The 16,403-nt window shown below is 44.9% G+C and overlaps 1 protein-coding gene across 5 annotated transcripts in view; it reads right to left on the reverse strand.

Annotated features, from left to right (window-relative positions):
* Positions 1-1,877: 1,877 nt before the first annotated feature.
* Kiaa1217 (KIAA1217 ortholog) overlaps positions 1,878-16,403 on the reverse strand; it is a 267,245-nt gene continuing 252,719 nt past the window's right edge. For 2 of the 5 annotated variants that reach the window (XM_013014759.1, XM_013014758.1), the window contains 7 exons: positions 15,823-15,986; positions 15,109-15,276; positions 11,541-11,660; positions 6,744-6,821; positions 5,074-6,642; positions 4,465-4,587; positions 1,878-3,774 (listed from right to left, as the gene is read on the reverse strand). In XM_013014759.1, the coding sequence (XP_012870213.1) occupies positions 3,253-3,774; positions 4,465-4,587; positions 5,074-6,642; positions 6,744-6,821; positions 11,541-11,660; positions 15,109-15,276; positions 15,823-15,986 (2,744 nt within the window). In that variant the 3' untranslated portion in view covers positions 1,878-3,252. Of the gene's footprint in view, positions 3,775-4,449; positions 4,588-5,073; positions 6,643-6,743; positions 6,822-6,969; positions 7,012-11,540; positions 11,661-15,108; positions 15,277-15,822; positions 15,987-16,403 lie in introns of those variants that run through there. The other 3 variants (XM_013014760.1, XM_013014761.1, XM_013014762.1) reach the window with 3 other exon arrangements.

The raw sequence follows: 16,403 nt of genomic DNA on the forward strand, positions 1-16,403 counted from the left end.
TCCGATACAGACTTACTACTTGAATATGGAAATCTGTGAGCAGCTCAACAAAATCAGAGGACGCTGTGACTCTTCCCACATCACTCACTTCCAAAGTTCAGGTCCCTGAGGTACCGTTGTGCTGTTTACTTTCATTGTTTGACCTCTACATTTCCCTACTGATAACCACCATACCCCAAAGGGCCACTCTCTAGGAGAGCCGGGACTAGAGAGGGAACAGGTAGGTCCCAGTGTGCCAGGTACATACAACACGGAGATGTAAACCCAAAAGTCATGAAACAAAATAAATTCACTACTTACCGAGTACAGAGAAGCCGGGAGCGGGGGACTGCCGCTTGAGTCTGGAGGCAGCCAAGGGCTTCATTGGTGGGTGCAATGGGTGCCGAGCTGGCGAGGAGGAGCGGGGCTGGGGTGGGGGAGGAGACAGGTCTTGCCTTTATTAGAGTCCAGGGGCAACTGCCCTGGGGCGGGGGGGGGGGAGGGGGCGTGGATTGGCTAAAGCAAAGGCCTGCAAAGGATTCACTTCTTTCCAGGTCTCAGGTGTTGACGGTTGGGCTTCATCATGAGCAGCAGCTGGGGCGTGTGCTGGTGGGAGGCGAGAGGTGAGAAGTATGTGGGCCAGACTGCAGGGGAAGAAGGGAAGTTCCACTTTGGCCGCAGGTGACTGGGCATGGCTGGGTTTCAAACAAGTTATGCCACCCCCTAAGAGGTGGGTGTAGAGACAGGAAGAGGGCACTTCTCTCACACAAGTTTCTCCTTCATTTTCCCAAGAAGGGAGGCTGGCAGCGACTGGCTGGAGTTGGGGGGGGTGGGAGGCGCTAGTGGATAGATCTGGGCTGACCTGTCCCTTGGTTGGTGAGCATGCTCTATCCCGTATTACACTGGCTGAAATGGACCATCGGCTGTGTGCCTGGAAGAGCGCTGGGATGTCTGAAGTCACACTGCAAGCATGGGCCATGGTGGACTGTTCAGCAGCTTAGTGAGGAGTCTCACCTTGGTCCTCATTGTATCCAGGAGCTGATAAACTGGCAAGAGTTAGCTGACATTTACATGTATTCTATAGTAGCTTGCTATTATGTATAGGATGGATACAGTAGCTAGCTCATCTCTATATTGCATATGTAAGCAATGCATCTGTGGAGATTAAGTAAGGGACATGTTGAAATATTTGAGTTTTTATAGCTGAACACTTCCCTGGGCTCTGTCTGATGAGGGGTCACCATGCAGGTTGGGAACCATCTATACCTCAGGCCATTTGGTACATGACAGGGCAGATGTGTACTTCCCATTGGCCATCTGCCTGTACTGAGATTCTTCACGGGCTTCACGGGCCATGAGTGATAGTAAAGATCCAAGTGGCCCCTGGAAGAAAAAAAGGCCCCCTATCTTGCAAGGAGACATCAGAAAGCATTTGGGGCAAAGCCATCCCAATTTAGCCAGTCTGAAGCCTGGGTTCCAGAAGGGAAAGCCTATTTGTGCTTTATGGAAACCAACAAGCTAAATATTTCTGGAGGTTCCTGAGATGATGCTTGGTATTTTCACTCTTCTCCCATTATTTTTGAATGAAACCATATGCTGCAATGTTAGCTAGTATATTTCCCTGGAGATCAAATATATACATTATATATATATATATATATATATACACACACACACACACACACACACACACACACACACACACACACACACACACACCCGTATCTATTTTAAAGTGAGAACTCCAAAAAATAAATCCAAGTGGTAAAGACATTTTATTTCTATTTTCACTGGAAATTTGAGAAGAGAGAGGAAAAAACTTGATATCCAGGCTTTAAAAAAAACTAACCAAACCTTGAGGAGCCACAGAGAAGAGAGCCAGCAAATGACATCCAAGGAACCACAGTTGCAATTAATTTATTAGGAGCTCCTCATTAGCTACCCCAGAGCTTTTAGAAAAGTTGTCTTCTGAGCACTGTTACAATGTCATTCTAATGCTCTCAAAGCCAGAAACATTTGGAAATGATTACATGGTGTTCTTTGACTAGGAAGTATAGCAACAAGGTACAAAAAAAAAAAGAAAGAAAGAAAGAAAAGAAAAAAAAAGAAAAAAATAACAAGCATGCAGCCCTTTATTTAGTCTTGCAAAGTCTCTGCTCATAGTTCTGTATTTTTACATGACTGCATTATACAAATACATTTATTTACAAAAACACTCTAGCTGTGCTCACTTGGTGCTTAAAAAAAAGTATGGATAGTCTCATTTCTGCCCATCCCAATCTATATTCTTTTTAAAGCATGCATACCAATTAACTTTGGTGTGGGAAAAACTACTCTATGTGCTGTCACACACAGTATTTCTTTTAAATCTCTATTTATATATTTACAAAAGTTGAGCCATTTGCAGAACCGTACAGAGGTGTACATTTTTAAAATCGACATTTAGTGCAATAGTGTGGGATCTCGGGTCTCAGAAAACAAAGGAAAGGGTTAGATTCCACAAGGAAAACAAGTAGAAAACCTCAAAATGTTAAAAGAAAAAAAAAAGGAAAGAAAACTAGCTTGCTTGGGCTGGCAAATTAGTATACATACATTCATGACAGGGCAATAGTTGCTTCTGACATGTGCTTTTCTATTGGTTTGTGAAGATCATCATTGGCTTATATAGTCTAGACCACTACTTTCAAATGTACAATGCTATATAGTATCAAAATGTTTTGGCAAAAAAGATCTTGAAAGGAACCATGAAGTTTTGACAAAAATAGAAATCTGTAATAAAGCTAAATAACATGAAAATAAAAGGAAATATTATAGTATCTGTTTTACAATTTATATAGTCGCGCTTACATATTTCTCTGTTCACTTCTAGACTCCGTAGTGAAAAATATTTTTATACAAAACATACTAAAATTCTGGAATCATACATGTTTTACATGCTTAATACAATTTTCTGGTCTCACACACCCACCCCTTTGCGCAAGCTCTCTCTCTCTTTCTCTCTCTCTCTCTCTTTTTGGAGCACATGCTTACTTCATTTGGTAGGTATTAGAAATCAAGACCGCAAACACTACGTAGTTACAACAGCAACAAGGAAAAACAAAATCAAAATGAGCTTTACTGAACTCTATCAACCCAGTATTTAAGTACACACTTTGCATTAAGCCTTAAACAGTACAGCAATATGTTACATCCTCTTGTGAAAACAGTTGTTGTTGACTGCTAAAAAAGAAACAAATAATAGTGTTTTCTGAAAATGTAACTCCACCTTGGTACCTAACCAACTGGCTCTGGCCTTGAAGAGGTTTCCTTGGCTGAGGCTGGAGAGGCCTTGCTCGAGCTTCCATTCTGGGCCTTGTAGCTGGTGAGGCCCGGAGTGTGGATGGTTCTGGTGCCTTTGGCACCCTGACTCAGGGAGGTGGGGGAGGCAGGGGAGGGAGGGGAGGAGGAGGTGGAGGAGGAAGTGGGGGCTGTGCGGCCATTTTGAGTCTGTGGTGAGAATGAAAGGTGGTGGCCTTTACCGGCATGAGAGGAGCTCTGAAACTTTAAGGAGCCATTAGAGACAGAAGGGATGAGGGAGGCGGAGTGAGCGGACCGTCCTGTTTGGGGGCTCAGAGGATTAGAAGTGATGGATGGTTTAGTAGCAGGTGGATTAGGGAAGTTAGAGCTGTCACCACTAGAAGAGGGCAGAGAACTGCTTTTCCCAGAGCTGGGAGAAAGAGCTGGAATCTTAGAAGCAGGTAAGGAGGGGGAAGTAGGCTTACAATCCCCACCAGCTTTCTTAGCACTTCCATTAGCCTGTGAACAAAGATGGCGGGAGACAGTTTGTCAGATGACTGGTCACATGGTCAACCACAGGGCCTGGAAACATGGCCCCTTCTGAGTACCTTACATTCAATCAAAGGAAATGAACACCATTGGAGGCCTGAGCTACTAAAGTGGGGGATTCCATGGAGCTGGCAGAAACCCTCCCCAAGCATAACGGCAAAGGAGACAGAGAAGAGACAGACAAGCAGGGCACACATCATTGCAACCACTTCCCCTGTGCCTAGAGGGCCATGCATCAGGATTACCACTGGGGTTGGGCGGGGCCTAGTGATGGAGAGTTAATGGCTTCGAACACAAGGCAGAGCACACGGACGGACGTTAGTACTGGTGAGTTCAAAGACAGGTTGGCTGGCCTGCGTCCCAAGGTGTTCTGATGAAGAGTTATATTCACCCCCCATATTCCACTGGTCTCCTACCGAGTTAACAGTTCAAATGTGGCGTCACAAAGGAAAAGATGTCTTATTACAAGCATGCAAGAATGTGGTGAAAAGGTTGACAAAGGTATTATAACGTTAGACTTTCTTCATGCCCCCAGACCAAGAATGTCGATGTAAACCGAATCTTACAAAGAAAACACAGTAGTTGGTGTAAACTAAGTTAATGACTGGCTTAATTGCCATTGAGTCCATTCATCCAAAATTGGATTTAAGGTAAAACTACCTGACGATATTGTCGGGGATCCTGGAGTTTGGACTGCTTGCTGGGTTTATCCAGGCTTCCCGGTCTGCTCTTGGAGCTCATAGGGACTGGCATTCTGCTCGTCTGTGGGGCGGCACCGGAGCCCTGTGGGAAGGACCAGCGAGAGGGGGAGAGGGAGAGAACACATGAGTGGATCATCATGGAGGATGGCCCCACGTGTGCAGAGAAGGTCAGGGCAAGAAGCCAGAGCCCTACATGCAGGACAGATCCGGGAGACACCGACTGGGGTTAATCAAGTCGAATCAACTGCTCACTACTGATCAAACGGATTTTAATGCGAAGTCTCAGAGCAATCATCTCAACAGCAAACGACATCCTCACGGGTACCCAACACCAGTCAGCAACAGAGGCAAAAACAGAGTCGATTAGCTGTTAGACACCTAGTTGTTGTTGGGAAGGTAGAGGAGAAGGGTGTGAGAGAAGGGTAATCATGGCGAACAGACAAAAAAAATAATAATACGAGCCACCTGAAAGGAAGCAATTACATCACAAGACACCTGTTGCTAGTGGTGATTATGGCAGATTTAAGAAAGCAGCTGGGCCTTTCCACTTTCTGGCAGACCAAGATACCTTACGTGAAGCTGAAGACACTGGCGTGGGGGGGTCTAGGGCAGGGGGGACTTCGTCCACAACTAGCAAGGATCGGGGAGACGGCTCTGGGGCTAACTGAGATGCGCTTGTAACAGAATCTCTGGTGGAAGAGCAGGAGGAATCGACTAGGGTTTGGGGGCTCATTTCACTGATGGTATTTTCCAGCTGTTTGATGGTCTGCTCCAGGCTGTCTAATGTTCTATAGGTATTTTTTCTAATTTCATCAGTTCTTGAAATTGGAGAGGTGCCCTCTGGACCGGGCTGCTCATGTCTCCTAGCCATGTTTTTGGGGGTGTCTTCTGGTTGAGAACTGGTGATTTCAAATCGCTTGGCTTCCTTATGCTGCTTCAATGTGCCATCCTCTTCCTCTTCTTCGTAGACCACCACCTGTAAAGTCTTCTTCCCTGTTTTGGTTCCTGTGCGAATTGCCTGAGTGAGAGCTGCCAGTTGTTTTTTAGGAAACTTGAATTTAAACTTCTTCTTGGGACTTTCAAACTGCTCATCGGCCACATCACACTTGGCATCGGGAGAATCAGCTGGGCTAAAGTGACTCAGCTCCATTTTGTCCATTTCCTGTCCTCCAGGTCTCTTGCTCTCTGTGGACCTGGAGTATGGCTGTGATTTCATCTCTGCTTGTGGCCCGGGCTTGTGAAGCCGCTGGGAAGTGCTAGTCTGCACTCCGGCCTCTCCTGTTTCGTCCTCTTCTTCCTCTTCTATCTTGTCTTCTGTCATCATTTTCTCTAGCTCCTCATCGCACTCCTCAAAGATGGTTGAAAGTCTCTTATAGGCAGAGCGGATGTCCATGGGCTCATCAAAAATGATAATAACTGGTTTCTTGTCTAGGCATACAACAGGCTCCTCATTCCCCGTCCCATCGTGTTGGCAGGTGGTCTCTTCTTTGGCATCAATATTCACCGTCTGGACCTCTTGTCCCTTTTGGCTAACTATATCGTGGACCTCCCCACTGGACAGAACCTGGACAGCTGTTTTGGTAATCATGAAGGCAATGTTGTCAGTAGCCATATTTTCCTCACTGGGAGAACTTGGACTTGACTCCCCTTCGTCGTTCACAGGTACATGCCTCGATCCTTTGGGTCTTAGAACAACTTGGCCAAAGTCTGTCAGGAGAGTGTCTTGATCTTGGTTTCTCACGTCACCAGGCACCAATTCTGTGGAGCGCAGGGGAGAGGGAATGTGACCCTTGTCTGTGTTTTCTTGTCCTTGTACAGATACTGTTTTTGTCTTTCCGTAATTCACCTTTGGGTTCTCAGGGTCAGGTCTGGGGAAGAGTGGTCCCAAGGCTCTTGCTCCTTTGTTGACTTCCTCTTCTACTGAATTCAGGCCAGGAAAACCGAAATTGACCGTTTGCACATTTTTCTGAGGATAGTTTCTACTGTCTCTGTACAAACTCTTATGGGAGATAGAAGAATTTCCCTTTTTTAAGATGTCAGTTTTATAGTCTGATGTTTTTGATGAATCAGAAACACTCTGCTCCATTCTTCTTTCCCACTTAGGAGGGTCAGTAGGTCTTAGAGACCCTGGGGCAACCTGGGAGGGAGAGTGGAGGAGGGAAACCACACATGTTAATCAGGAACGGATTTATAAAAGCAGGGTGCCGGTGGGTGGGAACACAGATCTGGTGAACTCACCTTTTGAGGTTCCATTTGGGGGCCATTTGAATATTCAACACCAGATTTCCGTACATCTTCATGGAAAAATTCCAAATTCTGGTAGAATAGTGTAGGACAAATTACTCCACAGAGCCACATTCCCCGCAAGTGGACTATAACTAAATTGTGCCTTGAGTTACATTTACAAACACACGGGCCAAGCACAATTGTCACACGCCAATCCAAAGCCTATAGCTCAGTTTACCTGGGATTGCTTTGCTCTCCAACCTCCAAAAATGCCCTGTGTCTGCACAAGATGAAAATCTCAATTAGCAAACTATTCCCAGTATTTTAAATTTTGTAGGGGCACAGAGACGAGAATAAATGGGTCTGTGTCAACACATCCGATCCTCTCTCCTGACTGCTATCTTAGAACTGCGGAAAGATTGGGCAAGCAGAATAATTCAGTTTGTAATATCTGTCTCTTAGCTGAGAGACATTGGGCAAATCTTTTACTTCCTTCCTTGCTCCTCACCTGCCTTGACTGTAAACTGAGGAACAATACCAGGAGATTTTTAATGTCCTCTATTGCTAGTGGTCTCCATGGTTACAGAAATTGTCCCATAAAGAGTTCTGCATTGGTTAGGGGTGGTACTTTGGGGTGAAAAAAATTAAATGTATTTTTCCTCTGGTCACACGGTAGATTAAAAATGTCTTTGAAGGTGTCAAAGTGTTAAATTAATAATAACCACCGTACTCAATCCGAAGGCATATGCTAAATGCTTCTGCAGCATAAAGTCACACATCACTTAACCATAGGGACATACTATGTCATTAGGTGATTTCACTAGAGTGTACCTCTGTGGACCTGGATGCCTAGGGCCACCACTTACTGTGGCCTCTTGTGTGCGTGTGCATGTGTGTGTGTGTGTGCATGCACACATGTGTGTTGGTATTGGGGCTTGAACTTAGGGCCTTGTGTTGTTGCTTGGCTTTTTCACTCAAGGCTGGCATTCTACCACTTGAGTCACACCTCCACTTCCAGGTTTAACAGGTTTACTGGAAATAAGACTCTCATGACCTTTTCTGCTCAGGGTAGTTTTGAACCATGATCCCCAGAGCTCAGGTCCTGAATAGCTAGGATTGCAGGCATGCTCTATCTGTACTCAGCACTGTGGCCTCTTAAGATAACCAGGAGACCTGGTAAACATGAGACACATGATGTTGCTGGTGGCCTAACACAGCCCAACTGTTGTGTTATTGAACTTGGTTCATTAATAAACATATGTAAGTTTTACGTGAGTACATACTAAGTAGATATATTTTACATAACTAGGATGATAATGAATAAGTTCAGTAAAATAATGATCTAAAGTACAGTACAGAAAATATATCAACCAGAAACAAACATCGTCGGTTAGTACCATGGTGACACCACCAGCGTCACCACAAACCTGAGTACTTGCAGGTCTATGACTGTATGAGGGCTAAGACGTCAGTAGGGAACAGGGCTTTTCAGTACCAGCAAAATCCCATGAAATCACCACCGTATGGTCCATGGGTGACCAAAATATTGTTATATGGTGCAACAATGTAGTCTAAAATCAAAAGAATTTGCGGGAGAGATGGTGGCTGTGGTGTCAAACCTCAGCTTTAATGGTCTGTCTGATATGATGAAGGATGCGTTCTCATCTGGAAGGCCCGTCCTTCTAGCCAGCCGCAGCCCCCCCCATCACCTTGACGCTAGGTGCTAGGGAGGGACACAGGGACATTTGTTCCTCCCGTGGCACTGCTGCCCTTTCTTCTCATTGCGGAATCCCAAGAGGACGTGGTGACCCTCAAGCGTGGAACACAGTCCCACTGGAGGCAGTTTGGTTCAGGCGAGGACAATGGAACGAAGCACAGTAACTCAGGCGGAGTCAAAGTCAACCCAGAGAAGGACTCACACAAACGACAAAGCCAGCATTAATCACACGGACACATTCACGAGGATGTTAGCCCACAGACGTCTGCTGCTCCCCGTCAGTGCCCTAATAGGGCAGGGACTCAGGTGCTACCACGGAACAATATAATTTCTTCAGTGGGATTTTTACAATTCAGATGATAAAACTATATATTAAGTTAAAGGTTTTAAGAAAAGTAAACATGGTTCTGGTCTAGGTTCAACTCCAAAGACGGAGCTGGCAGGTTGGCATGTCATGCTAGGAATCAAAGAAGGGCCAAGTCACTTGGAACTCAGGAAGACACAGGCCTAGCTGAGGCCCTGCCAGTCCCATTAACCGGGAGCTGTGGCTCAGATATGTTCTGGTTGGTCAAGGGCCGTTACATACTCATTGGTTTCTGTCTTATTTGGGGGGTAGTTTTGAGGTTTGAACTCAGGGCCTTGAGCCTGCTTGGCAGGCACTCTACCACTTGAATCACGCCTCCAGCTCAACCATACTGATTGTTACCTGTTCCAATGTTCCTCTGCAACACACATACTCTAATATTGATTACGTAGTAGGAATACTCCAAAGGAAAGTCATCACGCTAAAGATGTCATGTTTATCTGTGATGTGAACTTTTGTGTTTATCACAGGGCTAGGAAAAGGAGTACGTTTGGAAAACAATTTCATGAACTTCAGAGCCACCTGGTCATAGTCATCATGTCTACTGACAATGACTGTTCAGTCTTAGCTTGAAAGACTGTGAAAGCTCATTAAGCCTCTTTAATATCTGTGTATGGACCCTAAGATTTGGATTGCTGAAGACAATTGGAGAAGCACACTTAATATGAATAAGGACAATAAACAAAATAGAGATAGAGACACAGCTTCAAAACCTCTAGAAAAGACAAGTACTAGGCTACAGTGTTACGATGATAGGAGAAAAAAATTAAAGAATACACTTGACTTATAGAAAGAAAGATAGACAAATAGCCCACATAGAGGTTAATAATGACAAGTACTGAGTCCTTACAAAATAGATCCACCTGCTGGTTTTGAATAATGATCCAGAATAAGCACCTGTAATTAAACCCAGTGCAGGGCACTCAATGAAGACCTGCTGGCTTTGTGATGGATCTTAAGTGATTAATCAGTTATGGATTTCTAATTGTTGGGAAAGTAATCTCCAGTAACATTCTAGCCCATTGAAGACTTTCATGATGAGATAATAATTGTTCCTGGAGGGTTTGTTGAGAAACCAAGTTCCTAGTGGATGTTTTAGCACCAGGAACCTAGGTCCAAGTACACCACGCAGGCCACGGCAGGGCATGCCAGGGCCCACTCACAAATTACCTTTAATAAGGCCACATAAATACTGACATATATATGTATATATTTGATATATCGTGAGTTCAAATGGGAGCTTTTCTTCATGAGAAATGCTTATTCATAGTAATCTCATAAACTCCTGGTATACAGGATGAAATTCTCCTACCTTGACCGCTTCCATTGCTATGTGGCAGACATGGTGTGCACTAGGCTCTATGATGGCTGAGAAGCAGGGACTTATGTTAACCTCTCGCCCTGTGCTCTGATGCCTCATCATTGAGATGACCTCTCCATGCCCGAGGGGATGTGAAGCTATCCTGCACCGGTCTGCTGAACTTTACTAAAGGGAAGCTACAGTCTCTGGATTCTGAAGTGTAAGTTCCTAGTGAGAAATATTAAGAACTGAGTTGTTAAGGGATTTAAAAAAAACCAGAGTCATAATTAAAATGAGATGGCTCTAAGTTTCCCAATGACACATGTGTTACATTTAACTTAAAATTGCAGCTCCTTTCCTAAACTCCTTTCCCAGAAGTATATATGCAAGGAGGGCAGCTTTATTTTATTGTCTAGACGGCTTTTTGAAGCTACAGCTATATTTTAGCACAGAAACTATTCTAAAGCTGTTGCCTTGGAAGATGCACTTCAAAAGTTGACACTACTTTGCGCAGTTAAGTTTGATTCCTTGGCTGGGCATGTGCATGGACTTGTATATTTCTCCGATTCCATGCTGTATTATGTCACAGCATGTGTTTTCTGCCTAATACTTCTATATACCTCAAGTACTCACCTTTTTCTTTTTTCCCTTCAACTCTAGCGCTCTATCACTTGAGCCATAGCCTCACTTCTGGCCTTTTGGTGGTTAATTGGAGATAAGAGTCTCAGGGACTTTCCTCCCCAGACTGGCTTTGAACCATGATCCTCAGATCTCAGCCTCCTGAGTAGGTAGATTATAGGTGTGAGCCACTGATACCTGGCTTATTCATCTATTTTTAACAAAGACTTTTCTTTTGTCCAGAGAGTATGTTAAAAATTAGAAAAATTATACATACTTCTACATATTGGTTGCTCGCTCTTTCTTTTCTTTCTTCCTTCTTTCTTTTTCTGTCCCTTCTTCTTCTATTTTTTTCCTCTTTGGTAGTACTTGGGTTTGAATCCAGGGCCTCACACTTGCTAGGCTGGCTCTCTGCTGCTGAGCCATGCCTCAAACCCTCTATTTTTCTTTCCTTTTAGAATTGTTCTAGAAAAATCCTGAAAGGTGTGTGTGTGTGTGTGTGTGTGTGTACATACGTGTGTATATATATGTATGTTTATATATATACATATATCTATATGGTGTGGGGAGGCATCATCTCACTTTTGCATAGACAATGGGTACTGTGCACAGAGACACCATTTCTTTTGGAAACCTGAGCCGGGCATCTCTGACACAGCTAAGTGTGTCTCTATTAGTCTGGTGATGGGGAGAGGGAAGAGGAAAGGACACAGGGCACGAAGGTCAGTGCGAGAGAGCCAGATGTTAGTATGACAGAAAGGGAGGCAGGCTGCCTGGCCGTGTGGCAAATGTGTGGATGCCACGTGTTACCTTCTTCTCCGTGGGTGGGACTGTGGCGCCTGGCCTAGAGTCTTTAACGTGACTGTCAGCCCGGGACTGCTCAGCATGACTGTTTGAATTTACATCCATAAAGGAACACTTCTGGAATGCCTGAGGGATTAAAATACTGAGGTTAAAAAGGATCCAAGTGTAATAAGCAGAAAAATGGGAGAGAGGTAGAAATGCAGGTGCGGGGCTTCAGGCCTGGAACTGTGTGTGGGCTCACACCAGGGAGGCAGCACACTGGAATCCAGTACCCCACTGGGCTTCAAGGTGTACATCTGGCATTGGAGCTAAGCCCGGGGCTAAAGATTCCTCGTCGCACTAATATGGACAGGAACACTCTTGGGCTGGCCAGTAGTTCAGTGGAAGGTCTAAGTTTAGTACAAGACCCTGGGTTCTATCTTGAGCACCAAAGAAGGAAAAGAAAAGCAACAACAAGAAGAAAGTGGGAATACCTGGCCCTCTTTGAGCCTGAATGGCACTTGTAGGTGGACTTTTTGCTGTGCCTTTTCGTTTGTTGGTGGTGGTACTGAAATTTGAACTCAGGGCCTTGAACTTGCTAGGAAGATGCTCTGCCACTCACTAGCGCAATGCCACCAGCCCTTTTTGCTTTGATTTTTTTTGAGACAGAGTATTATTATTAATTATTTGCACATGCCAGTCTAGGCCATCATCTTATCTTCTTCCCACTGTAGCTGGGATGACAGGCATCTGCCAGCATGCCCAACTTTCTCTGCTTGGATGAGACCTCAAGAACTCATTTTGCCCTAGCTGGCCTTCAACTGCGATCCACTGCACATGAGACTCCTAAGTAGCCTTGGATGACAGCCATGCATCACTGTGCCCTGTTTGCTTTGATCTTTAACATTATTGGTATGTACCAAAAGATATCAGTCACTTTATTTGCTTCATTTTTAAAACCAGAGTTATTGAAACCATGGGGTGGGGGGGAAATGCTTCGCAAGACATTTTAAGCCTTTAAATAAAAATAATTTTTACCACTCCAGTCTCTGAAGTAATAACAGGTTTCACCCTGCTCTGTTGCTCATGCACAACAAAGCCCTGGGCTTCTGCATCCATGTGGCTCGGAGTGGTCCAAGAGACCCCCTTTCTCAAAACTACCCATTGTAACTAGAGAGACAAGAGCTGCCTATATGAACACTGCGAGGGAGACAGGTTCTTAGAGGGAATGTGCTGGCTGGGTCTGCAGGGCCGAAAGGACAGTGGGACCTGGAAGCGTTTCTTGATACTGCTCACAAGAACAAGAGAGCTGAGAAGCTTTGGTGATTCTCAATCAAGCTACGTTATCACCCAGCTCAACACCACACCGACAAGCAATAGAAAAATCCTGTTACTCAAGCTGTACTCAGAGAATAAGTAAATTGGAATGCCTGGGTTATAGAGGTTATTTTGAATGTGCAGCTGTGACTAAATAAGTCTTATTTAAATAAATGATCTCAAATAATTGCCTCATAATTTCTTTATGTCAAATGCTATGATTCGGAAATAACTGGCTAGGTGGAGAGAAGAAGGTGTGGTTTCTGTAAGTAGGCACTGCAGCAACAACTGTCTCAATGTCTAAGAATCCTCCTCTGGTGCTTTCTTCTTCACTCTGCCCTCTCTCTCTCCCTCCCTCCCTCTTGCTCCTTAGAAAGCCAACCCTGCTTTGCCCTGGACATGCTTGGCTTAACTGCTTATTGAAGGAACCACTTTTGGAGGCCAATTACATATCCTTTGGGCTGTGAGGCCCTGGATTTCAAAGCTCGTATTTCCTTCTGATGCCTGATGACATCAAGCTATGGGTGCTGTTCCATGACTAATCTTAGAGGGCACTGTGGAGTCTCCTGGTCCTGACAGGTGTCTAAATGCAGAGCATGCACCAGTAAAGAAGCCAGCACCAGCTGGGTGCTGGTGGCTCATGCCTGTCATCCTCGCTATTCAGGAGGCTGAGATCTGAGGATCACAGTTCAAAGCTAGCCGGGGCAGGAAAGTCCATGAGACTCTTATCTCCAATAAACCACTAGAAAACTGGAAGTGGCGCTGTGATTCAAGAAGTAGAGTGCTTGCCTTGAGCTTAAGAGCTGAGGGACAGCACCCAGGTCCAGAGTTCAAGCCCCTCGAATGACCAAAAAAAAAAAAAAAGAAGCCAGCACCATACGCCAGCTTTCTGGTTCATCAGGTTGAGTTCTTTATCCCAACAGGAAGGCCAACAAGTTCCAGTTAGGAAAAGAGTCCTTCATCTAAAATCCCACAGCAAGAAGCCAGGTATTCCACCCTTGGTAAAGGGTCATCAAAGAGGTTACAGAAGATTAAGACTTCATTGGTGGAAAACATTCTCTTCCTCCAGTAGAGGCTGGAAGTGATTGCAACACATCTATGGCTTCTTTCTGAGGACAGACTTCCAAGTTGTTAACTTGATAAAATTATGAATGAGTTTCTGACCATTCTGAAACCTGTAACCAATCTGCATCATGAAGAGGACTCCCAGGACATCTGTAATTTTTAGGAAGGTTTGAATGAGGTCACATACACCACAGAACAATTAGCAATCTATTGTCCCAGCACAATTCAAGCAGTACCATTTTGGCCATTGTTACCATGTAAACCAGAGTAGAACAAGTGCCTTGAGGATGCCATGGGCTAGCACAAAACCATGGGACTGGTGGGGGAAGTAAACTTGGTTTAGAGGCCCCTGGAAACTGACATCTAAAATATCCTATGATAAACAGGAGTCAAACAAAATACTAACAAAGTGTGTATACAATGTCCCTATTGTGACAAAGTTCAGAACATCCTTCTAGGGTAGATTTACATCCATGACCAGAAGAGTCACTTCTGGGAAGAATTCTCATAAAATTGTAACTCCTTAATATTCAATGTATTCACAAAAGAGTCCCAGTGCTATTGGGTGAACTGCCTCCACAGGTTACAAAGTAATCACCTGAAAAACTAATGAAATGTAATTCTTCAAATGGGCTGAGGGAAATGGGAAATCCAATTATTCACCTCTGCAGAGTATCTGAAAGATGACACTGACATTAACTAGAGACCCAGTATAAATTGTAGGCAGCCAGCCACTGGTGTTGAGTCCTGGTTCAATGTCAGTCTACAGATAGGAACCAATGAAGAGGACCCCACCTAAAGTGGGCCACATTCAGTCCTTACCAAGACAATTGCTCCCGTTTCTAATCCCCAGCTTATTTTGGGGGTGGGGAGGGGTGGGAGGAAGGGACATAAACAGAGACTATTAAACCTGAAAGAAAAGGAAATGAATCCGATTTCCCGAGCTACAATCGATTTTACTTATGTGTAAACTTTTACATATGTATAAACTTTCTGGAGTTGTTCTGTAAAAAGAGTCATTGCTCTTACAGTCTTACAGGTGCACCAAGGAACTGCTTCAGCACAATCTTGGCAAATAAAGGTTAAGGCCAAGGGCAGAAGACACACCCACCTTAACCCACATCTAGGGTTCTTCTCCAGCTAACAAAGCTGAGCCATAGCCAGAAAGCCCCAACAGGGAACTTTATAGCAAGCAGGCACCTCATCCACATACCTGGAGTTCCGCCATGATCTTATCGCCTTCTTCCTCGTCCTCCTCCTCATCTTTTGAGGAGGCAGTAGGAACTGGCGGATGGGAATTGGCCCAGGCTGAGGCAGGCTCCTCTGTGGGACACTTAGTGGCTCTAGTGTGTGGGCTTGCTCCGGCATCATCACTGCTCGCCTAGGAGAGATGCAAACCCACAGCCATTGGCCTAAGACCTCCCTAAATGAAAGGCTAATTCATTCCCTCACACTGTTGGACAGTTTGTTGTCGTTTTTAGTGAATAAATACCCACATTCTAATAAAATTGTAACTCTTGACATTTAACACTTTCTCGAAAGACTCTCCACATAGGATATTTCATTGGAAATTGTGTTTTCCATTTAATCCAAGAGGACACGAGCCACGTGGAAGCTAGACTCCTTCAAAGCGTGCTGAATAAACTCCCACAGCTCTGTCAGCTAATCACACCTCAGGCCATCTTCCTTTCCCTTCTCCCTCACCATGCCCTGTGTGAGAAGAATACTGTCACAACTGAAAGTCCAGTAAAGCTAAAGGTCATGGTGCTGCGTGCAGGCTGATAACCCAGGCGGACCTGTCACCCATCTTGCCACATCCTGGCCAGGGAGATTTTACTTCTCTTCTCTGCTTTCCTGCTTGCTCTGTTCAAGCAGAACCTTGTCTAAGGGGCTGGGCTGGGCTGCACCTGGGCCTATGCCATCAGACCTTAGTGCTGGAGCTTTCCTTCCTGCTGGTGTAGATCACGTCGCCCGACCTTGTGGTGGTGATCCCTGATCCAGGAAGGTAGCTTCGCCGAGGGGGTGGGGGAGGAGGAGGGGGCGACTTTCCCCCTAGCTTGTCTATGTCCTGTTCTGAGTTTGGAGAGTCTTCTGGAAAACAAACAAATGTAAATACACAAAGCAAAACAATGAGTCACTTCAAAGGTAATCTCTTTTTAAAATAGTGTTCAGAAAGCCATTATGTGGCTGTGTAAGCAATGCAATTTGACCTAGAAATTCTCCATTCTCTCCTCAGAGCAATGATTAAGGAGGAAGCAACTGTATTTAAATCTCAGAAAGACCCTGCACAAGTACCTTCACTTTCTCGGGCTCAGTTTTCTTTTTTTTTTTATTTTTATGTCGGTCATGGGGCCTGAACTCTGGGCCTGGGCGCTGTCCCTCAGCTCTTCAGCTCAAGGCTAGCGCTCTACCATTTGAGCCACAGCACCACTTCCGGCTTTTTTCTTTTTGCTTATGTGGTGCTGAGGAATCGAACCCAGGGTCTCAGGCATGCAAGGCAAGTGCTCT

This window comes from Dipodomys ordii, unplaced genomic scaffold (genome assembly GCF_000151885.1).
Source record: "Dipodomys ordii isolate 6190 unplaced genomic scaffold, Dord_2.0 Scaffold24, whole genome shotgun sequence".
Taxonomy (NCBI): domain Eukaryota; kingdom Metazoa; phylum Chordata; class Mammalia; order Rodentia; family Heteromyidae; genus Dipodomys; species Dipodomys ordii.